This window comes from Diplotaxodon limnothrissa, linkage group LG5 (assembly GCF_057381915.1).
Source record: "Diplotaxodon limnothrissa isolate DT_005_m linkage group LG5, D_limnothrissa_male_GT1.1, whole genome shotgun sequence".
Classification (NCBI taxonomy): domain Eukaryota; kingdom Metazoa; phylum Chordata; class Actinopteri; order Cichliformes; family Cichlidae; genus Diplotaxodon; species Diplotaxodon limnothrissa.
The window spans coordinates 10,170,464-10,188,312 of NC_140600.1; the positions used below are offsets into that span (position 1 = coordinate 10,170,464).

Here is a 17,849-nt window from a genome sequence, read left to right on the forward strand (position 1 = left end):
CTAACATGGCTGTGAGCTTACGCTATTCTTACTCCATGTTAAGTTGCAAAGCAATGCCTCTTTCCAGGACTTCTTTCTCCATTTTAACCATCAGATACATAGAATATTCCTGACAGGAAGAAGATTAGAACTGAGCGAGTTTTGGTGAGCTTGTAAATCTTTCCAATCTCAATGTTTTGGATTCTTTTCTCGTTGTATTTGTACTTCTGTGTATCCTGTAATTAGTGTTTACAGAATAAGTCAGGTTGTGTTTTACAATGTTGTTAATTAGATTAAGAAAAAAACATTAATACTTAATCAGTGTTCTCAGTCTAACATATTCAATGCCAGTGCCATGTTGTTTGATGCCTTAAAACTTAACCTTGAAGTCAGTCAAACCTGTTTTGAAAAATGTCCTTGTTACCACATGACTGTTTTTCAAAGTGTGGTTTGAAAAAATAAAAACCCAACAAAAACCGCACCTTCACCAACAGGAGCAAAAAAGTGTGCATATTCCAAAACTGTTCAACTGCTATACATACAGTTAAGTAATGTCATACTTTATTCAAAAAGCAGGTGTTACCTCAGAGTTACGCAAAATGCGTGCATTGACATGTGAAGCATCTCAAAAAGCTCCTCCCTTGTCCTAAGGGCATTCTCTAAACACTGCTATATCTAAAGGCTCCTAAGGCAGGATGAACTTGTCACTTGCTTTGTTCACACCTGTAACTTACAGCCTACAAGAATGGGAAAAGTTCAACCAGAGGAAAAAGATGTCAAAGAAAAGACAACTGAGTTTAGTTTAGTGCGGGTCAAAAGTACATGGAAGGGCCAACTGGGAAAAAAGATCAATAAGGACAGAGTGGACAGTGTCTCGGCTGCAAAAATGTGAGTACACACACCGTAGTCTAATTTACAGAAATCACAGGGAAAACTGTGATAAACCTTTAATCGTATTTTACGACTGACCTCTTTTTGTTTGCAAATTTCTTTCATTTTCTTCAGTCTAATGCTCTTCTCAGTAAATTCTACACTGCAAATTATCACTTAGTTAGTTTGATAGTAGTAATCTGATATTTGCAAATATTGCCGAGTTAAATTATAATTTCTGCATTATTTAGTCTTTTCTAATGGCAGAAAGTGCCACTGGTATTTTTCAGGAAGTGGGATTTAGCCAGAGGTTTGTGGCTAAATTCCACTTCCTGAAAAATACCAGTGGCTGCTTTTGGCTGCAATTCAAAAAACCCATTTTTCTTTGCTTTAAGTCACACATCAGTTTGAAATGTAACACTACAGTCTTTTTCTGTAATAATGCATTACATATGATTACATAACACAGTTTTTTTTATTGATAAATACAACATCAAGCATTTTGAAGACGAGCGTTTTAGTGCTTTAAACTGTTTGTATCCTGACATAATAAGATTCCTGCTTGGAGATAAGAAAGAAAGAATGCTGTAAATGAGGCTCAGATGACACCTCTGTCTAATAAAGAAGCTATTTATTGTTTTTAATCTTGCATAATTGTGAGGTTAGACCAAGATGATGGACAGGTAGATGACGTCTCTGTTCAGAAATACTTTAATTGTTACTGTTAACTGTTATTAACTTACAGTCTTTTTAATCTCAGCCCAAATACAGACCAAAGGTCATCGTAGTGTCCTGTGATTATAATAAATACTTTTTTGTGTCTTGTCTGGCAGCTGTGAAAATGTCACAGAGAAGGGTACAACCTGGACAGTTATCAGTCCCATTGTCTTTACTTACAAGGTAACTGAAACTCAGGGCTTGCTGGACCCAGGCAACGACACCCTCCTTCTGGGCCACATCAATGACCCTCAGCAGCTAGAGGACATTAAAAAATCAAACAAGCCAATCAGACGCTTTGTGGTGGTTGACCAGGCAGTCTTTCAAATCTATGGCTCCAAGCTAACTGAATACTTAGAGGCCAACAATGTCTCTTACAAGATCTTGGCTCTACCCACCACTGAGGAGAACAAATCTATGGAGACGGCCCTGAAGATCTTAGATGAGGTCAACAACTTCTCTCTTGACCGACGAACAGAGCCCATCATTGCCATTGGTGGAGGCGTGTGCCTTGACATAGTGGGCTTTGCTGCCTCACTCTACAGGAGGCGCACTCCTTACATCAGAGTCCCAACCACACTGCTCTCCTACATCGATGCCAGCGTAGGGGCAAAGACAGGGGTTAACTTTGCAAACTGCAAGAATAAGCTGGGTGCCTACATTCCACCTGCTGCCACCTTCCTTGATCTATCATTCATACAGACTGTTTCCCGACGACATATCTCCAATGGGCTGGCAGAGATTTTAAAGGTAAGGCAAATTTAATTTATGATAAAGTCTGTACGTTGAAAAAAACCCAGCAACTTGTGCTAATCTCATGGGCCATAAAGGTCAAGTACTACAGTCACACATGTGCCATTTATAGCAGAGAAACTAGTCCAGAGGTCACTAAAGATGAGTGACCCCGACAGCAGAAGTAACTCCATGCAATTTTTGTCGGTTTTTTGCAGATGGCTATGATGAAGCACGGCGGCCTCTTCGAACTTCTCGAGAAACATGGCTCTATGCTATTGAACACTAAATTCCAAACTGATAACAGTGTATATGGGTGCAGCACCCTAAAGGCTGCATCACGGGCAACTCGCATAGCTATTATGACTATGTTGGAGGAGCTTGCCCCAAACCTTTGGGAGGATGACCTCGACAGACTTGTGGACTTTGGCCATCTTGTCAGTCCAGCATTAGAGATGGTAATGATCACTAATGGCAAATACAGCTGAACCCTTTGTATCTTTTGCTGATAAAGTTTATGGAGTATGTGCAAAATATACATTAACGCTATGTAGAGCTTTAAACACTTTTGAGATTTTATATATATATATATATATATACACACACACACACACACAGATATCTTAAAAGTGTAGGGTTTCACATTTTCATTCAGGTTGCAAATGATATCATCTCACCTTTCTCTTCCCCGTCCAGAAAGTTCTCCCGTCTCTGCTTCACGGTGAGGCAGTGAACATAGATATGTCCTATATGGTTTATGTGTCCAAAGAGAGAGGTCTATTGACAGAAGAGGAGAAGCAGAGGATCATCAGCTGCATGGTGAGCCTGGAGCTTCCTGTCTGGCATCAAGAGTTTACTATGGAGCTCATACAAAATTCTCTGCAGGACAGGCTGAAACATTCTGGCGGCCTGGTCAGAATGCCTCTCCCTGTAGGTCTCGGGGAAGCAGGTACGGATCCTGTTGCTTGATTTAAATGTACTTGTCACTGCTACAAAACACGTTTTTTCCTTCCAGAAAGAAGTAGAAGTCATTGCTTATGTATTTGCAACAAAGGCGGAACTGGAAGTTTCACATTTTTTGCTGCTGAATTAACTGTTTGAGTTGGTCTTTTGTACTAAATATTTAAAAATTTTGCTTTGCTCTTCTTTTTATTGCAGAAATTTTTAATAACACATCATATGAGATCCTGCACAGAGCTTACGAAAAATGGTGCGAGGAACTGAGCACCGCTTCTGAGAGCAACTGTGACCCTTAATAGTGTCATCCTACAACCCCCTCAATACTGTTTTTTTTTAATGTTTTGTTTTTACATTTTTAAGTGTGTAGTATTATGTACTGTACTTTTAAATGTTTCGTACTGGTAGGAGAAACTGGTTTATAGCATTGGTCTGCTGCATTTTCAGAAACAGTCACATTGTGAGATAACTATTTTTGTATTGATAATCTTAAAGCCTGTAGAAATGGCCTATAACTGTCAGAATTATTGTTAGTGTGTGTTCCTATTGTTATTATTGTCCTAAGTGTTCTCATTGTTGTGTGATACAGTCAAAAATAATTTTTCACATAAGGGCAGCAACAGCTAGCAAATAATATAAGATCCACAGAAATATAAGAAGCCGCTTACAGCTTGTGTTCGTTGCTTGTTATGTCTGTCAAATATATAAGCGCCATTAAAGATTTTTAATTGGTTATCAGTGGAGTTTGTGTTTGTAACAGTTCACTCGTGTTTTACCCTTAAAACTTTTTTAATAGCATTATTTCAACTTTAAAATTGATTTAACATTTATTAAAAAAAATTAAATGTTAAGTGTATTTATTTGCTTATTTCATAGCAAACCTGATATGCTAAAAACGTCAACATCAAGGCAAATGTAGAAACAGCATCACACAATCTTACCACACGTATTTGTTTTTTTTAAATGAATGATTAAAAAACAAACGAATAAAAACACAAAATGCAGTTTCAATCCTGATACTGTTCCTGATCCTTTCTTCTGGGAAAAAAAGGTGCAGTTGGAAATATATGATTTGGAAAGTGGGGGAAATTGCATTTTTGTCAACATCAAAATGCAACACAAAAATCTATAAAATGCACATTATTGATTAATTTCCTCTTCCTCTGTATGTCCCACATTTCCTGATATATCCTAATACTCCAACTGCCACATCCTTACACCAGCACCCTGGCATTAAGTTTTGTTTATGATAGTATGACTACTTATCTTCTTTAAATTTCTCATTTTGGCTGAAGATGCAATTACAGGTTTTACTTAAACAATTTATGGATGGATGGATAGGTTAACGTAAAATATAAACTGACTAAATATTCAATTCAATTTTAATTATACAGATGCTTAATAATGTAAGGCACAGACCCTTCAATAAATAACATTGCAGTGATAAATACGTAACCATGGGTGCTTTTTGACAGAGGAGTTGTTTAAATGGCCAGTAGTTCTAAAGAAGTAAAGTAAAGCTTGAGGGAGAGATACAGACCAGCCCGTGTTTATTCGCCAACACTGAATGATGTTAACTGGCATCCTTCTACAGGCTGCTACTTCTGCTATTGACCCCCAAGCCATGCCATTGTATCATCAACTATTATGTAATTACTTCCTCACTTAGCCTACAAGCTATATATAAAATAAAAGTCTATCCTGATTCCTCATTCATTTTTTGTAACAAGTATTTTTCTTTCATTCTTAACAGTAGTAGTTTCTTTATTTAAGTTCAGTTCTTAATTTTAATGGAAAATTCTATTTTTGTAGCTTTTAAATAAGTTTATAACTTTATAAAAGAAATCAATGAGTGTGAAAGTTTAGAAGTGAATGGTTTTCTGTTATTAGCAGGGATTCATGTTAGGTTCATGGGTGATTCAAGATAAGCCAGGTGTGAGTGTGAGCACAAATGGTTGTCTCTGTGTTTTAGCCCTGTTATGGATGGGCTAAAAACACAGAACAATCAGGTGTTGCAATAAGATGCAACACAAACCGAGGAGCACATTGCAGGCCTGACAGCAGGAGGTCCATCACTCCTCCGAGACATCATTTACATTGCAATCTGCATTCATAACTGTACATTCCAAACACACAAATCTCTCACATCTGAAATCCAGGCTGCATCTTGCTGCTATACATCATCGTTCATGTGATCTGGACACCCCAGAGGCTTAAATATTCCCTTAGCAAGTGGCACACAACCAGATGCTTTTAGCAGCCGCCAAAAACCTTCTGGTATAAGTCTAGCTGGATATCTGACCACTGTTCCTGAGAGATTTGGCAGAGCTCATTCATAGGACACTGAGAAAAAGTTTACACAGGTTTATTTACAGGTTGCTAAAAGTGCAGAGAAAAAAACTGTCTGAAATGCAGTGGCTTCTAGGCTGCATATAAGTCTGTGTACACACACACACAGTCACATTTACTGGAGGTGAGGTCTGCAGAGAAACAGAGATTAGAGCAAACTGACAGGAAGCATTAACAGCAGGGATGGCAAAACAAGGCTTATGAAGCTCTGATCCCTTTTTCTACAACTGTGTTAAAAACTGGCCAACTACCCCAAGCTTCATTCATTGCACTCATGGTGGACATCTACTGGCAACAGTGGTTGTTGCACAGCCAAATCTGACTTCATTTGATAGGTCGTTGTTGTTTATACCCAGCACTAAAGACATCTGGCTGAGTAATTCCATCTATAAAATAATAATAAAAAACATAAAAAATATAGTGAAATGGGTTTGTCATTGATTGTAAATTACATAATTGACATGGAGGATATTACATAATGCAATGAGGCAGTACGTATGACTATGTTGTGATGTGTTTATATACAAACCCTGCCCTGATGTCGTCAGTTCATTGTTTTCACCCACATTCCTTTATCTCATTTCCCAATATTCATCTCACCATCTTCCCATATTTATTTCCCAGTGAGTAGGAAGGCAACTCTTGAATAATATGCCACCATGAGTATATTATATTTGAATAAATATGGAGAATAAACTAATTCTGTAGCACCAACTGTAAATATTCCCACACTTGGGAACGTTTCATCAATGGCTCTATTATTGAAAAGTCCAAAATACACCAAAGCAAAAGCTATTAGTAACGCTCAGTGCGCGTAGCACAAGATGTGAAACAGTGAATCATTCATCTTAAGTTCACCGAGTGTAGCTCTGGCCCACTGCTTCACAATAAACAAATTAAAAGCTCCATGGTGCTGAAGGTCAAAAACTCTACTGGGAACTTCTGATTGGAAAAGGGAGGAAAACTTTCATTGATTTTTATTCACATATTAGACACACAGGCTGTGTGTGCTGACTGCACAGGCTCAGGCTGAAGCAGTGCAGCGCCTGGCCCTTTTTCAGGTACCACTAAAGTTACAATGTCACTATTAGATGCCAGTAGATTGCAGTCAACTGAATTCAATTCTCTTAACCCTCCTAACTCCTGTAAATCCTGCATTTGTAACTCTGCAAAAAGCTGACAAACTGAGAATAGACTTAAGTAACAATGAGTAATATTTAATTTCTTTGACAGGTGTTGTTCAACACACCTATTTACAACGTGGCTGTGAAGATCTGCTGGCATCTTCCGGTGAGTTACTGTGACACCTACAGACCATCCACCTCACACCTAAAAACCTGTTTGTGATGAAGTGTAAATACTTTGAGAAAGCCTCTCTTTTGCTTTGCTTTGAAGGCTTTGGGAATTTGAATTCCCAAAAGATTTAGAAGAAAAAGAAGCCAAACCTTTTCTGAAACTGGAAATTTATTTTATTCATTATGTTCACATAACCTCTAACTGAGGCTACGTCCACACGTACCCGGGTATTTTTGAAAACAGATTTCTCTGTGCGTTTGCACCTTTCGTCCACACGTAAACGGCGTTTTTGGTCACTGAAAACGGAGATTTTTAAAAACTCCGGCCAGGGTGGATATTTTTGAAAACTCCGTTTTTGCATTTACGTGTGGACTAGAAAAACGGAGAAAACGCAGCATCAAAGGTGTGCGCATTTTTTGACGTCACACTGTGCGTTATTGTTTCGGTGAAATGAATTTCTACGATACTGTTACTGTTAATTCTACTCTCTGCAGTGTTTAAATGCTTACATATACACACAGTTACTGTCCCTCCACACATACGACTCGGTTCTGCTTCTATGCCCCAGCTTTGTTTACTTTTTCCCACCGAGGCTTCTAGACTTCTGATTGGCCAACATTTCTGCACGGTTAGGAATATATCGCCACCTGTTGCTTTGGCATGTTCCTAGCAGCGTTTTCCTTCATTTCTGCGTTTACGTGTGGACGGGATTATTTTTTAAAACGAAAACGGAAAATCTCCGTCTTCAAAAATACCCGTGTACGTAGCCTGAAACTGTACCGTAAATATCCTTTCTGTTTCAGATGTGGGCATTAAACATAATTAATAAAATGAGGGACAGAGTTTCAAGCCTGAATCCTGCTTAAGTTTCCAGAGGCCATACCTCCTAAATTTCAGTGATTCGCAATTATTAACAGTCCAGCTACAGTGTTTCAATATTTCTGTGATTCTTTAAATAGCTTTAAAAGATAATTCTTCTAACTTTATTTTACCTAAACTCCTCAGCAATGCCAGAAATGACATCCAAACCCTTAAAGAGAAGCAGCAGGAAGCATAAAGCTCCAAACTGCTCACAGCACATGAAGTGGTAATAGAGGTAGTTCCCCCGTGTCCTTCTGGGAGCTTCCTCCTTGCCCCCTTTTGAACATGGCCTCCCAGAACCTCAGCATACTCTCCAGCATTGTCACAAAAGCCACTTTGGCTCAAGTCTCCAAAACCCTCAGAGACATGGAAAGCCAGGACATCTTCTCCTTTTCCATCAGAGATGACATGGTCCAGACTGTCCTGAGGGAGATCAGAGAGAAATATCCAGAAGAAATTCTACTCAACAAAATTGCAAACTTTGCACCAGAGCTTCTCAGAACAATTGTGGACGTAGCAAAGAACACCATATGCAAGATCTTCAAGCCCCCTTTTGGAAGTCCACCAGTGTCTGATGTTATTCCAAATGAAGAACCTTCTTCTAAAGGTCTGCCAATGTCTAATGTTCTTTACACTGAAGAACCTCCTTTTGAAACTGAGTCAGAATTTTAAAGGGTCCTTAAGGGTTAACTTCACTAAATCCTACAAGGACTAAAAACATTTGTTATGCACTGGCTGAGCATTTTATGTAGGCTAAAAAATCATGCAAAATATATTCAAATAGTTGAAATCATCTAAACTATCACACCCCAACATATAGCATAAGTGAAAAAGTGAAAAGCAACTATAATTGCTATAGACAATTATAGCTTGGAGTGTGTGAAGTTGTAGAATTCCATTTGCAGAGATAGGCATTATTGCTAAACGTTCAAGGATGCATAAACCATCACAATCAGAAGCACATATTCCACGTTTGTTTTTTGTCCTTTTTACTAATATTCAAAAGAATATTCTTGCTAACTTTGGTTTCCAATTTAATTTAATTTGGTGTAAACAATGAAAAACTAAAAGGGAAAACACGTTTCCAAAAGTTGAAGAGAGCACTGAAAAAACGATTTTACAAAAAGAAAATCGCCACTTCAGAGGGACCTGACAATGAAAGTGAAAGGCAATTATATGCCTCTTCGTAGTCAATGCTAACTGACAATGAGGTTGTGCAGGATGCTACCATTATGAAAGATCAGCTGTCACTACCAGTGATGTCAGAGAAAACGTCTAGTCAGAAATTATTGGATGAGAAACTTGAAGACTTGCCAATAGGACACCACGAACATGACGAGATAAAGGCTGGTCATCCGATCACTGATAGCGCGTTGTCAACAAATATCTGTGAGAGAGACACGGAGGATGATGATGTGTTAAAAGCGGTGTTAAAATGCTCAATCAACAATCTCTTTATTCCATACGACACTTTGAGCATTACGTCCGGATGGGAGACTTGCACAGAAGGGTGTCCAGCCAATCTCGAAGTGTCTGACCATTTCTCACATTCTTATAGTTTCGGCCCCCTCCAAACTAAGCATGCACATTATTTCTCTCTCTCAGTGAGGCTAAGTTACGACCTTGGCTGTCTGTGCAGTATGTTTTGTTCTTTCTAATCAGACAAATAAGGCCATGATTCTCTGCAAACAGTATTTCTTATACATACACACCTGATAGAAGTAACTTTTAAGTTTAAACTGCAGATGTCTATTATTAAAAGATACCTCCGTTATAAAGCTTTCAAATGTATTAAAATGTTCATATATTTTTGTATCACATGCCATTACATCCTGTCACACACACACACACACACACACACACACACACACACACACACACACATGCTAATAAGTAAGCTTGAAAAACAGGAAATGCTATGCAACTGTCTCTTGGTATAAATAAATCTGACTGCAATGCCTCGGGTGTGAGTATCACTCGATCACTCACCCGTGCACGTAGCTCTATGAAACTCCTTATGACTGTCTTGTATTCCTTCATCGTATTTAAAAATGTCACACACCACTGACATTTAATTGATCCTTAGGTCGCTGGTTCAAATCCGGCTCGAAGGACCAATTAAATGTCAGTGGTGTGTGACATTTTTAAATACGATGAAGGAATACAAGACAGTCATAAGGAGTTTCATAGAGCTACGTGCACGGGTGAGTGATCGAGTGATACTCACACCCTATCCTCCCCAAACACTTCTATACTCAAAATTTTGAAGCTTCAGCACAAGAGTTTATCAGAACATGCATGATTTGCCAGAAACATAATGCACAGGGAAACCGCAGGCCTAAAAGAGGTCATTTCCCCACTCCACCTCACCCATTTCATACCATACATATGGATTTCATCCAACTAAACAAACACCAGCAACTAGAGTACGCACTAGTAATAATAGATGTATTTTCAAAATGGCCTGAGATCTATTCAGTGAAAAAGGCTGATGCAATAACAGTAGCAAAATGTCTGTGCAATCACTATATTCCAACATACGGAATACCAAGTCTAATAAGATCTGATAATGGCACACACTTTGTGAATGAAGTCATATCAAAGGTATCTGAAGCGTTAGGTTTCAGCATAAAACACCACTGTTCCTACCACCCACAGAGCGCAGGATTGGTGGAAAGGACAAATGGCACTATAAAACAAAGATTGAGAAAATGTATGGAGGAAACCGGCCGCCCATGGCCCGAATGCATAGGGTTGGTTAAAATGTGGATGAGACTAACACAGGGCTCAAACAAACTAACACCCTTTGAAATAGTGCATGGGCGACCCTTTCCCCTTCCTATTACTAGTGAACCAATAGACAAATCTATAAGAGAAACAACATTAGCAGAGTGGATGACAAAGCTGTTAGAGAATAAAGAAATAATACTGAACAATCAACTGCCGAGTGATTCTTCTCCAGTCTCTTCCAGTTTGAAGCCAGGTGATTGGATCCTGATCAAAGTACTCCAAAGGAAAAACTGGAGTTCTCCCAGGTGGGAAGGCCCCTACCAGGTCCTACTCACCACGCCCACGGCATGCAAGATTGCTGAACGACCTTCGTGGATCCATCAAAGCCACACAAAGAGGGTGGAGCCCATCTAAAGGCACCTACCTAAGACCAGTGAGCATAAGCATAGACTCCAGCCTCCACTAGATCTCTGGTGTTCGCTTGGTGGGGGGTAGGGCGATCAGGTAGCAATACTTGAGAACCCACCTCTCTGGCCAAGGTCTACTCATTGGAGATTTTAGGGGTGGCCAGGGGTCGAGAAGAGGAATGCTCACGTCAACCATTGTAACTCTAGAAACCTAGGACGACCGACATGATGCTGCCCATACTTTTGGGCCTGTTGGCTATCCACCACACACAAGGATTCAACCCCTGCAATGAAACCGCAGCAACCAAAGCGAAGACAATAACAGACCTCTACCTATGTTACAACAAAACAAGCTTCACCTCCACAGTATGGATACCCCTGAACTCATTTTACATTGGAGGATACAAAGCCAGTGACTGGAAAGGCTACAACTGGTACCTATCCAGTTCGGATGGCAATAACCCAGGCTGGGACACCGTTTTCACTTATACTGGAAACGATTGGATACCATGCAAAGAAGATAAACTACAAGGGTCTGCAAAAAATCTTTCAAAACAACTGGACTTGACTCAAGCAAATGATCATTTGATACTGAACTTCAACACAGAAAGCAACCCACTGCTGGAGAAACCACCAAGTTCACAGAAAAGAACCCACCTGGTTCCAACAACTAAAAAATCCAGCACGCTCAGTGGAACGCTGGCAGGAGACTCAAGTTGCTATCATCTAACCCTGTTCATATACAAGAGTGGAAAAGACCCACATCATTTCCTGTCAATATGTAACAACATAACGAAGGAAGTAAACACCTCAACGAGCCCCTCTTCTACAGACATAACTCCTGTTTTGACCAAAGGCCCACTATCAACAACCATGACAGCAGTGATGATAGTAGGACCAAAACTGAAATCAGACGACTGGTTCCGAATAACCACAGGTATCACAGGACACACAAACAACTGGCTGTTGCTGGCAGAACAAGCAGCTCAAGATGCTAGTGATGACTGCATGGTCTGCCTAGGACCAAGACCAATACTGAGAGTGGTACCTGCACCTATAGGAGAAGATTGCCTGACAGCTGTCATGAACTGTACCAACATTGGAAACTCAAACTGCACAAAATGGGACAGAATTTTCCCCATCACCAAACAAGAAAAGAGAAAACCCATCTTCTCACGAGACGTGACAGCAACAAACCACACCTGCATAAATATGACAGGTCCAGGAGAGAGGCTGGGAAGCCTTAATGCATCAAGCTGTCTAACCATTACAGAAGTGGACCCCTCATTCAAACCAGAGAGCAGAGCCGATGTCTGGTGGTGGTGCGGGGACCCACAACTGTACGACCGCCTGCCCAGAAACTGGACTGGTGTCACTGTTGCTGCCCGTCCAAGTCATCAAACTCTCAGCCACTGACATCACCATAACAGCAGGACAACTGAAACTGGAGGGCCGAAAGAAGAGATCGGCACCAGTACAACCTGGACCAGATCCAACTTACGTCGACGCCATAGGAATTCCCCTAGGAGTACCAGATGAATACAAACTGGTGGACCAAGTGGCTGCCGGTTTTGAATCTTCAATATGTTGGTGGTGCACAATCAACAAGAACGTGGACCGCATAAACTACGTCCATTACAATGTGCAACGCCTAGGAAACCTGACACAATCGGGCCTCCATGCAGTAGCTGAGCAACTGAGAGCTACATCACTGATGTCTTTCCAGAACAGAATTGCATTGGACATGCTACTGAGCGAGAAGAATGGGGTGTGTTCGATGTTCGGAGAGCAATGTTGTACCTTCATCCCTAACAACACCGCAGCTGATGGAAGTCTGACCAGAGCCCTAGAAGGCCTGAAGACTCTGAACGAGAAAATGAAGGAGCATTCTGGAGTTGACACTTCTACGTGGGACAACTGGATGGACATGTTTGGGAAATATCGGAGTTTGGTGTCATCAATCCTGGTATCCGTAGCAGTATTCGCAGCCATACTCACCTTGTGCGGATGCTGTTGCATACCTTGTATCAGAGCACTGATAAACAGACTTATCGCAACAGCCATAACTCCCCATGTCACATCCCCACCAGAGACTATGATGCTCCTTGAAAACAATGAAAGTGACACAGACTCTGAGGAAGAAGAGGACGACATATAAATAAGGAAAAAGAATTTATAATGTTGAACATTTAACTTTGCTAAATGACACTCTAGTTGAAAATGTACCCGCAAGTGACTAGAAGTTGATAAGATGCAAAATATTTGAACAACAGCAGGGAATGATAGAAGTAACTTTTAAGTTTAAACTGCAGATGTCTATTATTAAAAGATACCTCCGTTATAAAGCTTTCAAATGTATTAAAATGTTCATATATTTTTGTATCACATGCCATTACATCCTGTCACACACACACACACACACACACACACACACACACACACGCTAATAAGTAAGCTTGAAAAACAGGAAATGCTATGCAACTGTCTCTTGGTATAAATAAATCTGACTGCAATGCCTCGGGTGTGAGTATCACTCGATCACTCACCCGTGCACGTAGCTCTATGAAACTCCTTATGACTGTCTTGTATTCCTTCATCGTATTTAAAAATGTCACACACCACTGACAACACCCCTCGTCCAAAGGCAGCCTGTCAAAACGCGCTCCATCCGGAGATGGACCCCAGAAAAGGAGGATGCTCTGAGAGACTGCTATGACACCACAGACTGGGATGTGCTCCTGAGCCCACATGGTGAGGACATAGAGGGGGCGACACACTGTCTTACAGACTACCTCAACTTTTGTGTGGACACAGTCGCCCCTGCTAAGACGGTACGGTGTTATCCTAATAACAAACCGTGGGTAACACAGGAAGTCAAAGCTGTCCTCAACATGAAGAAGAAGGCTTTCAGGAGCAAAGTGAAGGAGGAGATGAAAGCAGCACAGCGGGAGGTGAAACGCTGCCTGAGGGAAGCAAAGGACACCTACAGGAGGAAGGTGGAGCAGAAGTTGGAGAGGAACAATATGAGGGAGGTCTGGAATGGTGTGAAAACCATCACAGGCCACAACACCAAGAAAAGCACAGTGGGGGGGACTGTGGAGAAGGCAAACGAACTCAACAACTTCTTCAACAGGTTTGACCAGCCCACAACCCCCCCACCCTCACCCTCACCTTCACTACAGAGTCCTCTCCCCACTCTCCTGCCTCCCTCGCTTCCCCCCCTTCCTGACACCATGACACCCCCCTCCTCCAATCCCTCTCTCAGCAGCAAGACATCTCCCCCCCTCCCCTCCTCCCAAACATCTCCCAGTGTCACAGTGGATCAGGTCAGGAGGCAACTGAGGACGCTTCGCCCCAGAAAGGCAGCAGGCCCAGACAAGGTGTGTCCTAGGATGCTTAAGGCGTGTGCTGCTGAACTTGGGGAGCCGCTACAACGAGTCTTCAACCTCAGTCTGCGACTGGGGAGAGTGCCCGCCCTATGGAAGACATCCTGCATCGTCCCGGTCCCCAAAAAGAACCGGCCCAATGAGCTGAATGACTTCCGACCGGTGGCACTGACGTCACATCTTATGAAGACTCTAGAGCGGCTCTTCCTCAACTTCCTCCGACCACAGGTACAACATGCCCAGGACCCACTACAGTTTGCATACAAGGCGGGTGTCGGAGTGGAGGATGCCATCCTGTACCTCCTACACAGAGCCCACTCACACCTGGATGGGGGAAAAGGCACGGTCAGGATACTGTTTCTTGACTTTTCCAGTGCCTTTAATACCATCCGGCCCTGTATGCTTCAGGAAAAACTGAACAGGATGGAGGTGGACCCCTGCCTGGTGGCTTGGATCTCCGACTACCTCACCGACAGACCACAGTACGTCAGGCTGAAGGACATCACGTCTGACACTGTGGTCAGCAGCACAGGAGCACCACAGGGAACTGTGCTGTCCCCTCTTCTCTTCACCCTGTACACCTCTGACTTCTGCTACAACTCTGAATTATGCCATATTCAGAAGTTTGCAGGTGACACGGCCATCATGGGGTGTATCTGGGATGATCAGGAAGAGGAGTACAGAAGTCTGGTGAGGAACTTTGTCGCATGGAGTCACACAAACCACCTGCAACTCAACACCTCAAAGACTAAGGAACTGGTTGTGGACTTCGGGAGGTCCAGAGAAGGTCCACTGCCGGTTCAGATAGAGGGGGAGGAGGTGGAGGTGGTCAACAAGTACAAGTACCTCGGGCTGTGGGTGGACAATAAACTGGACTGGTCATGCAACACAGAGCACCTGTATAAAAAAGCCCAAAGCCGACTGTACTTCCTCAGGAGGCTGAGGTCTTTTAACATCTGCAGGAAGCTCCTGAGGATGTTTTACCAGTCGGTGGTTGCTGGAGTACTTTTCTATGCTGTGGTGTGCTGGGGGAGCAGCACAGCAAAGAAGGACTCATCCAGGCTGGAGAAACTGATCAGGAAGGCTGGCTCTGTGGTCGGCATGAAGCTGGACACTCTGGTGACAGTGGCAGAGAAAAGGACACTAAAAAAAACTGCTGGACATTATGAACAATGCTGGGCATCCTCTGCACATGGCCATTAACAACCAGAAGAGTCTGTTCAGTGACAGGTTGCTTCTCCCCAAGACAAGAACTAACAGACGTAAAAACTCCTTTGTCCCACACGCCATCAGACTGTTTAACTCCTCTCTGGAGGGGAGAGGGAGGGGAAACAGGAGGACAAAGGAGGGGGGAACAACTAAGCTGTAGTGCCTCTTCACCTCACTGTACAATACCTTGTGCAATACTTTTTGTAAATAGTCAACAGTGCAATAGACTCAATACTTGAAATGTGCAATTCACTTGTATTTTTATTTTTTATTCCTATTTATTCTATTTATCCCCTTTGTATATTTTATTTATATTTGTCTCTGTATTTATATATGTGTGTGTGTGTGTGTGTGTGTATATATATATATATATATATAACAATTCTGTAACTGTAACTTCGGTCGTTGCTGTGCTTTATTTTTGGAAGTCGAATTTCCCAGAGGAACCCACCCGAGGGATTAATAAAGTTCTATCTTATCTTATCTTATCTTATCTTATCTTATCAGCAGTATAATGCATCATAAAACGGTGTATCATCCCATTCCTGTTTTTTTCCTCAGAACAAACAATTAATTAAATCAAACAATCAATCTGCTGGTCCCTCTCTAGTTTAAACAACAGTGTTTTCAGTAGCTTTCCACTAGAAGATGGTCCCCTGTTATCTACTTACTCCCAGGCAAGCGTGAGCGAGGGTCTACAGCAGTCTTCAACTAACTTTAAACATCTATGAAATAGATAAATGTATTTTCATGAATAACAGGATATTTATTCCATGTTTTTTTTTTTGTAGTTATTAACAAATATGACATGATACAGCTTACCTTTCTCGTTGACTCTTCTGCACCTGACAATGGGAGAGCAGATTGTCACTTGTAACCAGCATGATTTAGACGCTACAAAATGAATCTTGGGAGCTGAGTTTGTATACTCATAACTGTTGTTAGCTAAGAGATTCTTGTATAAAGTAAAATTAAAAATACTTAAAATACAACCCTGAACATTTGAAAAATATCAAATTGTAGAATTTCTATCACAAAGCTATTTATAATTGCTAAAGGTTCAAGAATGTATAAACCATCACAACCAGAAGCATATATCACACGTTTCTTTTTTGGTGCATTTGTAACAGAGTCAGAAAACAGCTTAATGAATTTCCTCAAAATTGATGTGCTTTGTGAATAGTTGGAGCCACCTGGTGGACAAATACCGCAACTGCAACTGATAAGGTTCCAAATTGCATGCACAGCACATGCAAAGGAAAATACTCCCAAGCTGGTGGTAGGTAGGGTTGCCAACTCCCTGAAAAATAAATAAGGGACACCTCGTGGCCAGGGCCGGGCAACCCAGTTGTCTTCACCCTTCCCAGTGTGGTAGCTCTTTTTTTTGTGTGTGAAATTATTTTTTAACCATTTGACTTGAATTTGATTTAAGCAGATGGATATTCTTTTTGATATGACCATATGGGAAACAAATGTGCATTTAGCCATTTATTTTTAGCTCAAAATGACAACATTAACACAGTAAAACAGGTCTCTTTCTTAAACAGAAGCCTGTCATGCTTAACTTTTGAGAATATAAGTAAATCTTTCTTTAAAAGAACTCTGTCCTGCTTAACTTATTATATAAATTAATAGAAAGCAATAGAACGAAAAATATTCTTGTAACAGTGCACATATAGTGCATTTAGTACAATTGGCTTCAGCTGAGGTATTATTTCAGCTTTTCTAATGCTAATCAGCTGCTCCTGTTTGCAAACCCACTTGTTCCCATGATTATGCATCTTAACTCATCATATTCATCTATGTATTACTTTTATGTATTAGTCATCTATTTGTTGTAATCATCTATCCTTGCAGTTGTTTATTACACAAAATAAATTATATTATCACACTTCTGGCCACATAGCGCTGATATTCACTGCACATGCCCATATTAACCTTAACCAGAGGGTTTAAAAAAAACAAACCAGTGTTTACATACCATATCTGCTTCTGCCGTGGCCTGGTGGATAAAAAATTGGTTAAGGGTTCCCCGAGCTGTCACGCCCCTCATGTTCTTCATGTGCCCACCACTAGAAGCATGCCTATGGAAAAAGTGCGCCAGCACACAGTGCAGTGCACGTTATAGGTGTTATCGTGCATTTTCCCAGCCAGGTGTTTTCCTTTTCCCATTCTTCCCTGTACTTTTGCAGCCTTTTTTTTCTTTCTCTGAGGGGAACAAACATTGCTGCTCTAATGCTGGGCTTACACTGTGCGATTTTTGGTCCATTTTGAGCCGATTTTTGAGTCGTGCGACCGATTTGGTGATCGGCCCGTTTTTGGCCTTCATCGTGCATCGTTTAGTATACGTGGGGTA

General features: G+C 41.2%; 1 protein-coding gene and 1 pseudogene across 1 annotated transcript; both read left to right on the forward strand.

The window, feature by feature from the left end:
* The first annotated feature begins 724 nt into the window (after window positions 1-724).
* Window positions 725-3,554, forward strand: eevs (2-epi-5-epi-valiolone synthase). Its single transcript, XM_085353781.1, has 5 exons — window positions 725-867; window positions 1,683-2,316; window positions 2,517-2,756; window positions 2,995-3,247; window positions 3,457-3,554. The coding sequence occupies exons 1-5, from the start codon at window positions 725-727 to the stop codon at window positions 3,552-3,554; spliced, it is 1,368 nt and encodes a 455-aa protein (XP_085209907.1).
* Window positions 3,555-11,123: 7,569 nt separating this feature from the next.
* Window positions 11,124-13,056, forward strand: LOC146631583 (uncharacterized; annotated as a pseudogene).
* The last annotated feature ends 4,793 nt before the right edge of the window (window positions 13,057-17,849 follow it).